The 17603-nt window shown below is 39.8% G+C and overlaps 1 protein-coding gene across 4 annotated transcripts in view; it reads left to right on the top strand.

The window, feature by feature from the left end:
- The window catches only part of kcnab2b (potassium voltage-gated channel, shaker-related subfamily, beta member 2 b), a 92074-nt gene that overhangs the window by 18945 nt on the left and 55526 nt on the right, over positions 1-17603 (top strand). For 2 of the 4 annotated variants that reach the window (XM_037541145.1, XM_037541146.1), the window contains exons 3-4: positions 4156-4287; positions 6712-6753. In XM_037541145.1, the coding sequence (XP_037397042.1) occupies positions 4211-4287; positions 6712-6753 (119 nt within the window). In that variant the 5' untranslated portion in view covers positions 4156-4210. Of the gene's footprint in view, positions 1-4155; positions 4288-6711; positions 6754-11424; positions 11814-17603 lie in introns of those variants that run through there. The other 2 variants (XM_037541141.1, XM_037541142.1) reach the window with 1 other exon arrangement.

Here is a 17603-nt window from a genome sequence, read left to right on the forward strand (position 1 = left end):
AGAAAAGGCTTTTTCCGTGCACGCCTCCCAAACAGCTTGTTGGCCTGATGGTTGTTATGGAGACGTTGTGACCCCAAGATGCTACTCTTTGATGTAGTTTTCTAACTGAGCTTTGGAGAACTTTTTACTTCTCTTACCATCCTCCTCACTGTGTGTGCTGGCAAGATAAACTCACGTCCTCGTCCAGGCTTGTTTGCCGCTGTTCCAGTTGTTTTAAACTTCTTGATGGTTCCTCTGACTGTAGACATGGGCAGGTGTAGACGAATAGCTATTTTCTTGTAGCCACTGCCTGACTTATGAAGGTCGACACACATCTGCTTTACTTGAATGGTGTGTTCTCTTGTCTTTCCCACATTGAAGAGTGGATAAGAGAAATAGGCCTAATACCCCAGGGAAACAGGAAGTGATGAATTACTATTTAAAGGTTCCTAGATACTCTGATCAACTTTATAAACTACAGTAGAAATGACAGAAATGCTTCAATTACATTTAATTTATAGGAATTGTTAGGGGTGCCAATAATTGTGGTACAGGTGATTTTATGAAAAATAATGATTTCTTAGTCAGGGATTTTTTTTAAAAATTCACTTAAGTTAAAGGTTACATTTTTCTACAATTTTCAGTATGAGATTATGCTTCTGAAATATAAATTAAATTTATTTTAAGGCTTTTAACACATCTTAATGAGGGGTGCTAAAATTGTGGAGGGCGCTGTGTATTCTAACCAAAAAGAAAGCTTAGTATTTATTTACATTTCATATATTTTATGCATGTAAGATTTATTTTTATATATAGTTACTGCTAAAACTAAAAATTAGTGTTCTTGACTGACAACAATATACCGAAATAGATGATACATCACCCCCCAACTAAGGTTTGATATGCATTATTATTGACATGCATCCATAGGTAGTGGTTGTATATTATATTTGCATAATGCATGCTGGGTATTGTAGTGAGATAACATTCATGGATGAAAACAAAGATGGAAAATTATGAATTGTGGAACTGATGATGCTGAGGAATGAAATGCTGAGCTACAGAATGTTACAAATTGAGACAAATAACAATTTTTAGGGGGCTGTGTCCCTTTAAGAGCTATGCTGGTGTTGATCATGTATGACCATTAATATCATTATCAACACCTCATTTACTCTCTGTAGCAAAGACCTCAACTGCAGTGTTGTGATTTGAACTTATGAAATTCCCATCACAACAGACGGGAAGATGATAGTGGGGCTCCATCTGCTGGTGGCTCCAAAGCTTCTTCAGTCCAGAGTAGTCTTGAGTATATATTTCTATGAGCATCCTCTTATTGAAGCCACAAACCTACTAATAGAGGACAGCCATGACCCAGTTTTCTCCTAAAGAGCTGGTCTGCATTAACACGGCCTCTCCCAGCTGAATACTGTTCAGATTATGTGAAATTGTGTGAAGTGACTCCTGGGCTTAAAAAGCTGTTCACTTTGAAGGCAGAGCTGTCCTGAATTCTAATTTCTTTCAAGGTAGCTGTCATTCTCAAAATGCTGTGCATCAGCCTCTATGTGTTCTTAGAGTATGACTCATATGACTCTGCTACAGTAAACAAGGAAAATTATGTATAATGATGTCCAAAGGTGTCAGAAAAGTGAAGTCAAAAATTGTTGTTGATGTACACTTTAAAGAACATATGAAAATCAAAATGAGGCAAAAATACAGAATATTATCTTTTAATTATTGCCATTTTTGATCATTTGTGCTTTATCTTGTTGGAATACACTGCCCTGTAGTATGTTTGTGTTATGCTCGTTGGTGTATTTTGTTTTTTCCATCCGAATTTAAATGCCCAAATCATAAGGCATGTTATTCAGTAAGTTTATGAAAAATGTATTTTTTTTTGTAAAAGTTCCCCTCAAATGAACAGAAAGTGTGGTTTATGCTCATAAACATAATGCTGTAAACTTACAATTTACTGCTGAAAGCCAAAAATCTTAGAGGCTCTTTGTGTTTATTTATAAAAAATATTTTTTAAAGAGTAGATCACTGAAGAGACACCGTCTGAGATCCGGTTTATAGCGCAGATTTGTGGAAAAATGGGTCGACTTTCAGTAGAAAAATAGTTCAGCTTCTTTTAATGTAAAGTTTTAAAATGACATCACCCGTCTATTTGACTGGAAAGAAGACAGTTACAGCTCTCATATGACACCCACCTTTTGAATGAAGCTTATGAAATATGAAAGAAGCTTATGAAATATAAAGTAAGGAATATGGTGAAGTGCATTTTGGAACGGTGGTGTCCCATCACAAAAGACCAATTAAACTAATACTTTTGCACAGAATACAACAGTAAATGACCTCTGCCATAACGATGCACAAGTGTTCTCTCACTCATCACTCAGTCATAGATAGCTAATGATACACTTCATCACACTCAAGAATTGTGATTTTCTTTAACACGCATTTTCCTTGTGGGTCATGGGAGGAGCTGGAGCCTCTCCCAGTGGTCGTTAGGCAGAAGGCAGGATACAGAAGTGAGGTCGCCAGTCCATCGCAGGGCAGACAGACAGACAGACATATACATCCAGACTCACAGCTGGGGCAATTTAGCATGTCCAGTTAGCATGACTGCATGTCTTTAGACTGTGGAAGTGAATCCACACAGACGCTGGGAAAGGACCCTGGTCACCTGACTGGGAATCAAACCCAGCACCTTCTTTCTGTGAGCAAGAGATCAAAAGTAGAATCTTCTTAGAATTTCAGTATTTATTAGGATGTGGTATGTCTCTCTTTTTGCTTTAATTACAGCGTGCACTTAAGCAGGCATGGACTCAAGATGTTTGCACTAAAGCCTCTGATGAGTAGATCAAGTCCACCAGACAGTCTGAACATAAGCTTTAATGGAAGAGATAAGATACAAAATTTTTGCTTAAATTTTAATAATAGTGACCTAGAAATAATACAGAATCTTGAATTTTTCTTCTTCATTTTACTTCTACACGGCTTTTCCATTTTGTGTTCTAAAACATTTTATTCTTCTGAACAAATGAGCTCCTGGATCTCCCCATGTGGTGGTTCTAAATGAAGGCTTTGCCCTCTTGGAGCCTCCAACAACAATTCAGATTTATTCTCCTAATTGAATTGCTGCAAAATTCAGCACAACATGTTACATACTATACTTTCACTGTCATTTCACAATGGAGATTAGGTTCTTTCAGCATAGCTCTCTCTTCTACGCTAATCCTGCATCTTGTGTTTGTGTCCAAAAAGCCACAGACCACAGAGAACCTGCCATTCGAAGTGCACTAAATAACTTGTTAGCACAGATGAAGCATCTTAACTTTTGTTTTGAATACTTGGTCATCAGGGGTTAAGACGTTGTTCTGTTGTGATCTTTGGAGACCTTTAAACCTCTCGAGACCACGTGCATCACTTTCCAGGAAAGTGATGCATCACTTCTTAATTTGAAAAGAGTAAGAGCACCTTTATCACCTCATATCCTCAGTAAAAACATGGAAGTTAAAACAGTAGAAGTGAAAAAATATGAAGAATTTCTAAGCCAGGATTATTTTTACTACCTTTTCTTATTAGTTTGATCTCATATTCAAGAATGTGAGGTTAACCATAAAGTATTTTACAAGCAGTTTTGATTTCAGTCCCAATAATTAAGGCGGGCAGTGTGTAATGCATTAGTCATTATGGAAGTCCGACAGTAGCACATATGTAGTCTGCTAAAGTAAAGTGAGGCTTAAGTAAATTTTATTTGATTAGCAGCTTCTTACCAGCCTTGCTGTATCTTCTGACATTTGACCTGTCTCTAGTGACTTTGGATTTCAATCAGCAAAAAGTAATTTGCAAATGACTTTGAGTTTGTCCTGAGCAGAAATTCAATTGTGTTCTAGACAAAAAAAAAGAGGAGGAGGACTTGCTGAGGTGGGTAAACTAATCAGAGCTGGAAGGAAGCGGATGACAAAGGCATGGACAATTTTGTGTAATAGTGCCGCCATCTGCTGGTCAGCTGGACACTAGATGTAGAAGCCCTTTGAAGCATATTTCCTATAATCTTCTGGTCGATTTTCAGTAGCTATTGAAGCCTACATTAAAGTCTGAATAAAGCAGAAGCTGGTGAAATTCTTCCAAAGGAATACTAAGTTTTGCCTCTGTCCTCACTGTGTGCAGGGACTGAGAGTGTGAGCGGGACCAAAGTGGCCGGTCCCCCTTCCCTCACGCCTCCATGTATCCTGAACCCAACACAGACTCTCCTGCCCGCCTCTCTACCAGACAGACTGGCTCTCCGGGCATGATCTACACGTGAGTGACATCACATACTTACCGAAAACAATCATACAGCACCAAATCTCAAATGCAGACCTTCTCAAACGATGTAAACCACTAAGCTCTCCTGATTTGAACCAGTTCAGGGTGTGTAAATCATCATTGCCAACATGATGATTTGGCTGTGGAAACAAAGTAACCTTTACACCAGTCAGCCATAACATTAACATCACCTCCTTGTTTCTACACCCATTTTCCTTTTTATCAGCCCCACTTACTATATAGGTGCACTTTGTATTTCTACTATTACAGACTGTAGTCCATCTGTTTTTCTGCGTACTTTGTTAGTCCCTTTTTACCCTGTTCTTCAATGGTCAGGACCCCCACAGTGCATGTATTATTTAGGTGGTGGATCATTTTCAGCACTGCAGTAACGCTGATGTGGTGGTGGTGTGTTAGTGTGTGTTACGCTGGTACGAGCAAAGCAGACAAAGCAGTGTTGCTAGGGTGCACACACAATACACCACTACTCTGTGGTGGTCCTGTGGAGGTCCTGACCATTAGGGAACATGCTATAAAAGTATAACAAAGTGTACAGAGAAGCAGATAAACAACAGTCTGTAATTGTACTACTAAGCGCTCCTGTGGTAGGTGGAGTGATAAAATGGACAATGAATGTAGAAACAAGGAGGTGCTTTTAACGTTTTGGCCAATTGGTGTAGATTTCTTTATACTTTATGCTCAAAACCATCAAGGAAATGCCAACAAAAATTCAGACCATAAGCAATGTGAATGCATTTATGTTACCACTATGGCTTCTTCAGTGTGCTGACCTTAAAAAACAACAGGCAAAGCAGCAGTAAACAAGATTACTAAAATAAGGTTAAGGGTATTAAAAATGAAATAGTTGCCTTATTACATAATTTCCAGTGAGGATTCATGACATGTAACTTCACAAGGAATCCCAAAACACAAGGGAGGTGAAGCCAGCTCACATCATAGAAGGTCACATAGCGGTGAAGAATATACTCATCATAAGAAAGAAACAAATTGTAGGCTATTTTTTAATAGTTAGACAGTGTTTTCAAACTGGTCCTCAGGCCCCCCGAGACCTAGTCCGAATTTTTTGGCTATATCCGTTCTAGAATAGACAAAAAAATATAATATACCAAAACGTTGATATGTTTTGCCGCCATACACTCTCAGAAAAACAGGTACAACATTGTCACTGGGGCAGTACCCTTCTCGTCACTGTGGTGGTACCCTCAGGTTCCATGACTCAGTACCTTTAGTCATGGAACATAACTACCATAATCCACTGAAATGACATTTTCTAAGATGTATTGGCTCCACACACCCCGTCTCATCTCATTTTTATTAAAGGGTTCTGTTTTTAAAAAAATAGTTTATAAAAAGATACAAATATCAACTTTTCCACTGGGAAATACTTATTTAAGGTACACAATTGGGCCTTAAAACCACTGTTGTACCTTTGAGGGAATGTTTACACTGTTTGTACCTTGATGAATGAATCATGTACCTGCATGGTACCTTTATTTCTAACAGTCAGTGTATAGAATTTCTAAATGTTGCTGAGCATTGCTGGATCCTCTGAATTTGGATATTATTAAGAAGCTGGAATACTAGTGCTACAAACAAGCCATCACTGCTGCACACTGAATTGACATCTTAAGACTGGCAAGCTCACCAAAATACCCCACTCAAACCAGCAAGCTTTGTCAAGTATTGTAGTTAAACTGCTCTGTCAGCAGTAGTCTGAGTTTGAGTGGTTAATTTTAGTATATAAATAAGAAGTGTTTTTCTCTTGAAATAGCATTTCAGTGTGCAGGAGCTTGCTTGTAGCATGCATGTAGATTAATTTGTATTACAACTGCTAAATGAGCTTTTGATTCAAAGGATCCAGTAACATTTAGAGGAAAATGTACACAGGACAAAACACAACAGCTTTGGTGTGTTTAAGCTTCAAGAATGCCACTCATTTTTGTCATAGAGAATACCAGCTTACAGACAGAGGTCCCCACATGAGGAAGACACCTTTAGACATCTGATGTTAGAATTTTCTGGCCTACTGTCATCTCACTTTGAAAACCAAAACAATGTCCTTGCTCCACACAATACAAGAAGTCACCCTGAGAAGTTAGGGTTCTGTGAACTGTTGAACTATAGGCCTGATTAGGGAGAGGGCAGCAGATTTGCCCCCTGTATCAGCCTTCCACTGTAATGAGTGCTAAATACATACACTGAAGTATAAATGTAACCCTATTCATCGGCACTGAAGATATGAATACTGAAATAGCCAAGGCCCCTTATTCTTCATACACTAGTCTAATCGGATTAAATGCACACATATGAATCCTAAACTCATGAATGGCTTATGCATCTTTTTTACTTACTTGCTCTATGTTTCTCTATTCTGTTTCCCCACCTTCTCTGTTGCAGTGCTCGATATGGGAGCCCAAAGAGACAGCTTCAGTTTTACAGGTACTGTAACCCTCCTCATGGTTATTCTCATCAGACAGAGGCCTACCATTCACAGTCACAGCATTTTTCAGTATATTTCTATAGTGCATAATCACCTCCCAAGGATCCATGTAGAAGATATATCAAAATGTTTTGAATTCCTTTCCAGAGTACGCCGTCTTATCATGTCTTTGTACACGATCAGAAGCAAAAAGCACGACATGCATCTGGTATCTACACAGTCTGCAGTCAAAGAGCGGTGTAATAATTTCATGAGAACACTTGCTGATTCATCTGATAGGACACTTAAACATTTAAACTCCTTCCTGTCAGCAAGCATCTCTCTCTGGAGAGTGGGGAGAGTAGTGGAGACAGCTGGTAGCCAATGGTTATGTGAGTTTTATATTTAGGGTGGCTGTGACATCATTGGCAAATGGTCTGCGCTGAATAATACATATGGCTGTTTTCAAGGCAGGCCAGGAGTCTTTAGTTAGAGCAAAATACAGCGCAGGAGATGAAGATTTAATGCGGGGGAAACATTAATGCTCTCAAGTGGTGCCGTCTTGAATATAATTTCTTTATTAATGTTGACATTTTGCATAAAGCGGAGACTCGTTTCATCTTAATGCACTGTGTGTTTTAGTGGCCTGGACATCAGGTACCTTTAGCCTTGTTTTCAACCTTACACCTCATACCTTCCCTCAGTGGACGGTGCTGTTGATTGACAAGAAGTGAATCGTGTGTGAATTCACTTGTGTTTAAGGATGACCTGTGTACTTCTGAAAGCAGAGCTGAGCAAGACATTTTGCTGTCTATGGAGTGCATTTCCCTGACACGTGTATCTGTTTTTTTCTCCTCACAGATCCCACACATCATTTATTCAGCAGCAATCCCAGGTTTCATTCCTAAACCCATGAACCATGGTACACCAACATGCCATATGTTTTTTGGTTGAACTGCTGTATATTAGTGGTTTCAGAAGGTCCATTGTTTAATAGCAGTGTGTGCCTAATCATGGAGAACTTTGTAGCGGTTTCTTCATCTACTTTGGTCTAAAACTGGACCAGGAAAGGGCCTGTGATCCACTATGCTCTTATAGGACTTGACATGTGCCACGTTGTAGCACCTGAGGGACTACACTCCAGCGTGCGCGGTCTCTTGCTCTCTGTCCTGCTAGTACTGGACTCCCGTGCTGTAGACCTGTTGTATGTTTGAATTTTATACATGTGCCAACCACAGAACAAGCAAAAATGGCTTTTAGTACTCCGTCTTGTGGTACAACAATCAAAAGCTTTTAGAGCAAAAGCCTCTTGCATTATTTAGGCCATGCTGTATTTGCCATGCTTGGCAGGGCACACTGGCAGCGTGATTGGCTAAGAAAATGATTTCCTGTGTGACATCAACTGTGAGAGGTGGGGCTAAGACCACTGGAGGAGGTGGTGCTTTTTTTTTTACACTAACTATTGTAAGCTCCTGTTAGTACACTCCCAGTTTGAGAGGCTTAAAGAAACCAGTCATTTTTGTGCCGACCACTACTAGCCTTCTAAATGAGCAGTGTGGTGCAAAACCCCTACATGAGTCGCCCGCCGGTGAGTAACCGGGTGAGTACTGGACAGGTTATCCAGACACTCCAACTTAGGAGATGATGCATGGGGATGCTGCATGGACTCACAGTCCAGGGGTGCACTGCACTGGGGCAGGGAAAACAGGACTATCAGCACAGACTATTGTGATGCTATTTTTCCTCACAGAGACTTGTTTTTGAAATATTGAGTACGTTCCTTGCCTCAGTAGAGCGCTACACTAGGGTTAAAGATGAAGGCAGTCATGGTAGAGAAGAAACGAACCCTCTCTGTTGAGGAATTTAGGGCATGTGTCTCATGTAGCAGCAGTGTACAGTACATACAGAGCAGTCGGGACACTGTGAAATTGTATTTCAGCAGACAGTAGGTGAATGTTCCCTTGGGACAAATTCTTTGTCACGTGACGATATGGACATACAGCTTGTAATAAAGTTGAATTTTACTTTGCTTTCCACTTCTGTTCCTATGTCTTATGTGTGAGTTCAGTACAGTTACAGTTAATAAGGACTTGGTTATTTGGCCAGGGCTGTCGTAAAAGGTTGTAATGAGATTGGCAGATTGGATGTTTCGTGATTTCTGTTATGTAATTTCTTGCACATGGGGGTCTCTGTTTACTTTTCTAATGGCATTTTTGAGTAGCTTGTCAGAATAAATACCAATCATCTGGGCATTGTGTAACACATCTAGTCTAACGCATCTGTAATAACAGTACACTATGAAAAGTCACTGTACTTCTTGTGAATTGTACTTAGGCTACATAATCAGCTAGTTAGTCGCAACTGAGTTAGGCCAGAACTCTCCTACACATTACCAGAAGTTCCTTTTACTCATACAGCAGTTAGACTGAACATCATCACGTGGGTCAAACTCTTGAGATAATCACATCCTGAGTTTATTAGTTTATCTGACAACAGCAGAAGGACAAAAAACTAAGTTTCGCTTGGTTATTTTCATCACTGCTGAACAAAATGTCAATGAACTGTACTGTACTGAAAAAATCCTAGAAGAGACACTGCAAATGTAAAGAAAATTACTGACCCAGACGTCTTTACAGTGGTGATAGGAACCAGGGGTCAAGGTCTCTCCAGTGCAACTATAAACATTTTATTTACTATCCAAAATGACCAGTGAACCTACACACGATTTTAAATGTATTATTTATGAATACTTTAATGGTGGTAAAAGTAAGTTATGGTTAATCAGAACAAAATAAGCTTTTTGGCAACTGTTTTACTTTGCAAAACCCTGCCTGTACCTCTCCACCATAGGCTTTTGGCCTTTGTTTAAATCCATTTATCTCAAAATGATCATAAAACATCTCATCCTAAGCATTTTATATAATAGTTTTGTGTGAGGTAACTTTTAGAAGCATTAAACGTTTTGGGCCTGAGGTTCCTATCACATACGCACTGATGTGATAAATTATGACTCAGTACGCTTCTCTAGAACAGAACATTTAACATCAAACCCCTCCGCATGCCTTTGGTTACATCTTTAAAAAGTAAGTTCCTCTGGTGTTTTGCATGGACACACCTTGAGTTGTTGTGTAACTTTTACAAACCACATGCACAGGAGTCTTAATTACAATTTTTTAAAAAATGAATTGGAATATTCTTTATGGAGCTAACAATGTTTTTTTTTATGGCATCACTCTATTCATTTTTAAGTGTGTAAGATATGGATGGGTATCGTTTAGGGATGTAGCAATACACAAATTACACAATATATGTATTTAATATATATATGCAACACAATACAAAAACTTTTTTAATGCAGAATAGGAGTGTAAAGTGCCACATTTTACACATTTTTATATGAGATTTTTGATACCAAGGTCAGGATTTGATTCAGTGTTCAGTATTTAAAGAAATATCTTGATTCTGTAGAGCTTTAATTATATACTATACAGATTGGTTTGGCTCAGATAAATAAAAGTCCCCAAATACAAAATGCCTATTGAATCGCCCTCTAACAAATGTCATGACTGGCTCAACATCATGACAAATAAAAGGGAAGCACACAGTGAATAAATAAAAAGATGATTTTAATAAGAAATAAACTTAAAGATCTGGTGCAAAAAATCTCAAGGACAAAACTATAGGCCAAAATAACTCCAAAATAAACAAATACACTGAAGCATAATGCCCAAAAGAACAAAGGAAACAACAAACAACAAAACAAATGAGAAGCTCCCACCACAAGCACACCACACAGGTGTAAGTAGTGTTCCTTTTGAGGCCTTGAGCCCCACCCACTACAAGTCTACCTGTACCTGTGCACAGGACCATCACACAAAAAAAGCCAAAAATCACAAACCTTTTCATTTAAGCCCTTCAGGTAAAAGGCCAGGGCTTTGAGTGTGTCCATGTCATAAGCCCTGGCCCCTCCTACATTACTCTGATTGACCGCATCCAGGTGCCTAGTTTTGATCATTGACAGTGGTTTCCATGAAATACAGTAAATGAGAGACACACAGGAGAGTGTGAGAGGTGTGCTAATGATAGAGTTTAAACTTTCCATACAGGTTTAAAGTAATTTTTTATACATATTGTAAATGCCACACCCTTAGTATATTGCCTTAATTTCTACTGCATCATGCTTGGTTCTAGACTTGTATACATTATTCTTTGTTCTTATGTAATCTGGTCACGGTGGGTGGGGCTAAAGGGGTGTTCGTTATTTCTCTTAAAGCCAGCTAAACCCTCAGAACATATTGCCTGCAAGCCAATCACTCACCTTTGGCCATGTCACTGAAGAACAGACTGTCTGCATGCTTGCAAGTGGGTATGGCAACACTGCTACTCAAACACAGTTCAACACATCACACAAAGTATCCTATTTTGATGATCTGTGTCATTGTGTTGGATTCACCCAAACAGGAACAGGGTGGAGGGGTGCACAGTTGGCTCTGATTACAATGCATGACTATGAGTGTAGTGTTGTGTGGCAGAAGAGGCAGGAGGTGCTATTTAAAGCAAGGTCTATGTCCATGTGGCACTGCTGTCTGTCCTGCTAGTACTTTCTTCACTCCTGAGTTTGCCTGTGTGCGAGACACTGCATCATCAGGTCCGGTCCTGGGTCACTTTGGAAGGTGGGCAGGGAGTGGGGCATGTTTGCGACTCACCGGAGCAGCCTGACTGAGCTGCGCGTGGTGGGCCATGGTGGCCGCCGCCTCAGCCGTCAGCAGAGTTTCCCCTGCGACCCCCTGCAGATCCCCAAGCCGACGGTGCCCACGAGCGGCGTGCGCAGGAGCAGCAGTGTCAGCAGTGGCAAGCTGCTCTCACTCTCCTTCAGTGAAAGCATGCGTAGCGACATCGACCGCTACCTGTCCGAGCAGGGCTTGTACCCGCTGCGGCAGGGCCCTGGTGAGCAAGCAGAGCTGAAGGGACTCAAAGAGGTGCGGGCTGCTGCCCAATTCAAGAACCTAGAGGACTTCCTGAGGACCAATGGTGTGACCCTGCAGGAGTGTGTATCCTATCAGACGGGCATGAGGTACAGGTAAGAACTGAAGTAAAAGGTCCTGTTGCTGAGAGAGGATGGAAGTGCTTATCTGTGTAGTCTTGAATACTGCAGTTGCCTCTCTCTTTGCTCCTGTCACAGCACCCCATCATTTGAGTTCCATCTGTGTAACAAGCATAGATGTAATTTATGAAGTGGCCCATATTGTCTTCATTACTGGCACAAAATGGGGTATTTCAAAATGTAAAGATTGTTGAAAATGTTGTGGGGGAAAAAAGCAGAACATTGTCTTAAAATGTGTAGTGAGCATTCACTCACCATCGTGAAGATGGCATATTTTAAATCAGACAGCTTAAATGTACAAAATACACAAAAAAACAGTAAACTCCGACTGAATCATTGTAGGGGAAAGCACGGCCATCTGAAACACAAGGAAAATGTTTGTGGACCATTTATATCTTACCTTTGATGACTAAATGCACTGAAGGAGACATTTTGACACAGTTCATTTAAGCTTTGTAGAGTATTGTAAGAAAGAAAAGAGTATTGTAAGAAAACTGGTGACCACATCATTAGAATTAGTTTTTAGCTGTGGATGGGTAGAAAATTATATACTCCACTCTATCAGGGATGGGATCTCACTTTTACAACTCATTCAGATAGTGTTATATCTTTTAGTCTCAGCTAGAGCTACAAATTTGAACACCAGCACATAGATAAACTGAATACTTGAGGCAATGGTGGATAACAATGATTGCTAAGGGGTCATTAGAGGGCTGAGGAAATAAAGCTTGGTGGAGAGCATCATGATTTTGATTGGCCATAACACAGTGACAGCATTCATTTTGTGGTGCCAGCTTTGTCTGCTAATAAAACCAGTAATACAATTGAAGCCCAAGCTTTAAGTGTCTTGTTGAAATCAGTATTTGACTCTGGGCCTCGGTTGCCTTGTTTGGTTTTGCGAGTCTGCTAATTCCAATGTCCTATTTTGGAAAGTTTGAGTTTGAGTGCTGTGGTGATTGTATTTTTTGGACAGGCTGGTTGTTATAATTGGCTTCGGGCTGCTTCTCACTAGGTCAAAGTGTGTGATTGCTGATATGTGCTGTGCAACAGATTTGTCAAACATTTTCATCATATTTTCTATATTATTCTGTTAATCAACTTTAGCACATTCATTATTTTGGCCTACTTAACTCCAGTTGAACTCTTTGACGGTTTAGTGTCAGATAGCTGTTTCTCTTAGCGAGGCATGTTGTTGAAGGGCATATATTATTCTTAGGATGCTGAAGGCAGTGTGGTGTGATATTGAGGAAATCTCATAGGAGGCAAGTTGGCTGGTAATAAAAATTCACTTGGAAGCTGGTGATTTTGCTAACTAGTGCTAAGTTAGCATAACAGCATTAGCTTGTGTTTGCTGCTGTAAGGGCAAGTAGGTCAGCGCATTGCAGCTAATGTCAACCTGCTGTCTATATGCTGACTGGGCAAACATGGACTTTCAGATGTTCGCAGAGAAAATGAAACAAAAACTAACTACACTGAACTTCCCTGGCAAATCAAAAGTACTTGGGATGATGCTCATGCCCTCTGACCTCAGGAACTAGACAGAGTGAAAACCTATTTGAAACCCCAAGGTGGTACAAATAATGCAGCAGCTCTTGTAAGTAGAGTTGTTAGTGTGCTGGAGAGATCTACCCAACATAAGCACGCCCCTAACACAAGAGACCCTTTCTCTTGTAAATCTAGTCAGGGGTCTGCTGGTAAAATACCTCAAGTAAAGCACAAGTGAACACAGCAGATTTAAAACAAACTAAATCATAGCACACATGATAACTGTCCTCTCTCCCTTCAGCCACCTTCAATTCCTTTTTTTAAGACTTAGGTTTCTTCCCTCTGTTACGCCAGCCAAGATTCGGTTTGATCCGATGGCAAAATCAGGTATACCTGCGAAGGGAGAGACAAGAGAGAGACAGAAAGAGACACAGAGGCCTTGGTCAGACTACCAGCCCCAGTGCAATTTTTGGCATACCCAGATCGGATCCAAACCACATTTGGAGGTGGTTTGAAATGTCATTCCAATCGGATATTTACAGTTTCTTCGGACGTTCTGGCCACTCATATTGTATTTCAGAGTCATTTGCGTCACTTGCAACACAACAAACAACAAATGCAAAATGATGCACCTCCATCTCTCCTGCATACATGCTTGAAAACCGCATCACCAGCGTCATCACCCCGTCATTACCACTGCAGATAGGTTGATGAAAGGGCCTCTTTCGTAGCTTTGGTTATATTAGTGAATATTATTTTTGCAAGAGAACTGTTTTTGGATGAGGCTATTCGGTCTCATGTGAAACAAATGCAACTGTAACACTGAGTTCTCACTGCACTGAAGTGCAATACACTCTTCTAACGCATTGCAGATGCATCTCGAGATGGGTGTAGATCACATACTCAAGCAGCACTTCTTTTATTTTGCCAATTCATCATTAGAGCCACATCTAATATCATTGGTCATCTACTCTAACCATAGAGCAAAAAGTCTCAAAGGATTTTATGCATCATAAGGATCTGCCACTGGAGTAGTGGACAGGGAATGAAATGGCTCTAGCAGATGTGGGGTCAGTGCGAGGCCTTTCACTACAATGAATGTTTGTTTGTTTAAATGAACAGTGATTTAACTCAATGTGTGTCTGTGCAACAGGATTGTCACTGTTTCTCACTGACCGTGCAGGGTTTTCCTGCGCTGTGTGCTTGTCACTCACACTTTTCAAAGCAAACCTTAATGTGGTGCCATATCGCTTCACTGCTTCCTGTACTGTACTGTACTGTAACTGTTAGAATGACCACATGTAGTATATAAACATTTTAGAGTATTATTATTATTATTATTATTATTATTATTATTATTAGAGTATTAGCTTTTGATTTTATGTAAACAAAATGTTAACACGGTTGCTTTTTTCATAATTGACGTCATTGATGACCGATGACGATTAATAGTTGCAGCCCTTGTCAGAGTAGACCACCTGCTTGTTTGCTTTGCAGTCTGAAAATAGAGTTTATATTCAGTGCAGTTCAGGTGAGCCGTACAAGACTGAAATAGATTATGCTCTCACCTCCCATGTGGAGTGTTCGAGGTCAATTATTCTTCTTTTTTTGTTGATTTATTTTTTATACAGTATATGAGATGACCGTTCCAAATTTCTTTTCTGCTTTGACTCTTTGACTAAAATATCAAAAAAATATTTCAGTTTAATCTTTTTTTTAAGTCATGTTGATGTAGTGACTGTGTTCATTCTAGTGCATGCTTTGTTTTAGTTCAAATACTCATGAAATATTATTCTGATAAAAAATGCTGACACTGCATTTTAGTCAGTACGTAAAAGTACATAGAAATAATTTTGAAAATAGGAATTGAAACACTTCATCCAAAAAGCAACTACAGAAAAGCTCTTTTATTGCATAACAATATAATGAGCATAAAGGGATAGGAAAGGGCATGAATGTCAGAAAACAAATCTCTGAACCTTTATTATAATTATTCCATTTAGATTTCACAAATTCAAATTACATGAACAGCCTTACAAAGAACTGTATTTTTTAAATTTATAATGAAAACGGTCAGTGATCAGGATCAAGTTTTAAAGTCACTGTGTAAAACATGGATGAGAACACATCTTTAAATTTGCTGAATTGCTGAAATTCGTGAAAAGAGCTATGGGAGTGGTGCAAATTTGACAAAGCAGATTTACTCCTGCCTCTTCGTGTCTGCATTTAACCTCACCACTTAATTTCATCTTAAAAGACAGAATCATTTTAAATTCTCAAGAATATCATGATGTGTTTTACAAAGTGGCCAGTTAATTAGGTCCACCGACTGTGTACCTGCACTGATTGGCCATTTAATCAGGAAAACCAGCTATATAGGTGCGCTTTGTTTTACAACTATGATAAACCATGTGAAAACAAACTTTATTTTAATACACAGCAGAGGACACAACCATCACACTAGAGGACACACAAATCACACTAGAGGACACAAATCACTCCAGAGGACACACAAATTATACAAGTGGACACACAAATCACACTAGAGGACACAAATCACTCCAGAGGACACACAGATCACACCAGTGGACACACAGATCACACTAGAGGACACACAAATCACACTAGAGGACACAAATCACTCCAGTGGACACACAAATCGCTCCAGTGGACACACAAATCACTCCAGTGGACACACAAATCACACCAGAGGACACACAAATCACACTAGAGGACACACACAAATCACTCCAGTGGACACACAAATCGCTCCAGTGGACACACAAATCACTCCAGTGGACACACAAATCACACCAGAGGACACACAAATCACACTAGAGGACACACACAAATCATTCCAGTGGACACACAAATCACACCAGAGGACACACAAATCACACTAGAGGACACACACAAATCACTCCAGTGGACACACAAATCGCTCCAGTGGACACACAAATCACACCAGAGGACACACAAATCACACTAGAGGACACACACAAATCATTCCAGTGGACACACAAATCACACCAGAGAACACACAAATCACACTAGACGACACACAAATAACACCAGAGAACAGTTCTCAGACTCTCTTTTTTACTCTAGCTATACGTGTTCATATTGCCCATATAACCTTGTTGTTCTGCAGGTCTCGTGAAAAGGCAAAAAAGAAAAAACATTTTTTTACATAACATGCAACTAAGATAGGAAACCTTGTTGTTCTGCATGTTATGTGCACCATGGGTGTTTTTTGTCATTCTGGTTGTGTGAGGCTGTGAATAAGTAAAGGGTCTTCATGCAAAACACTTTATTAATTTAATATTTTATAAAGTTTTATGCCACAGCAGACGTCATCGTTTTGTCAGACAAACTTTAATAGTTATCTAATAATCAAAAAGGAGTAATTATTTTTAGTGAGCGCACTTTAAATATAACTTCACAGGAGAAGGGAAAATGTTCTTAACACTGAATTTCACATTCTGTAAAAAAAACCTTAGGATAATAAAAAGGATGTACTTGCCTATGTCACACCAGAGGACACTGGGCCATTTGTTCATTTTTTTCCACAAATTAATGCACACCTACTTTCTTTTACTATTGTAAAAGGGCCCAGCCTGCACCACCGGCCACCAGCAGAGGGCGACTGCAGCAAGGCACCACAAGTTCAGGGAACTCCAATTGCCAGAAGGTCTCGGGCTGATTAGGCCCAAACTGGTGCAACTGTGGACTCCTTTATTTAAGGTTGTGGCAAACAGCAGCCCTTTGTGTAGAGGGCTGACTGGTGTGGTACTTAGCCCAGGTGGGTATTTAAGCAAAAAGAAAAGAAAAGAGGGCTGGAAAAACAAAAGAGAGAAATGGCCCAAAAGGTACTTAAAAGCCAAAAAGAAGGCTTGAACAAGAAAGGGCTCTAAGGCATATAAAAACATATGAAACATAAAGCTGATCTTCCTCTCATAATCACAGTCTTTTGTCTTCTGATTCTTTTATTTCACTTTTTCTATCTCAGCCTTTGTTTGCGCACACTGGGTCCATCTCCCTGCTGTCCCGTAACAGAAATTGTCTGAAAATACAAAAACAGTTAATCTGCTCTATATTATAAACCCTTTATTTTCTAAGAACTTCCATTTGATTCATTGTGGACCAAAACATTGGACTTCATGTCAACCACCCATGCATTGCTGTGGATGGTGTAATGTGTTTTCCTTTATCAGTTGGTGTGAGTTTGAAAGTGAATGGTGGGGTGTTGTGGGCCCGTTTGTGTGTGTCCGACTGGCTGGT

The sequence above is a fragment of the Pygocentrus nattereri genome, chromosome 9 (genome assembly GCF_015220715.1).
Source record: "Pygocentrus nattereri isolate fPygNat1 chromosome 9, fPygNat1.pri, whole genome shotgun sequence".
Lineage (NCBI taxonomy): Eukaryota > Metazoa > Chordata > Actinopteri > Characiformes > Serrasalmidae > Pygocentrus > Pygocentrus nattereri.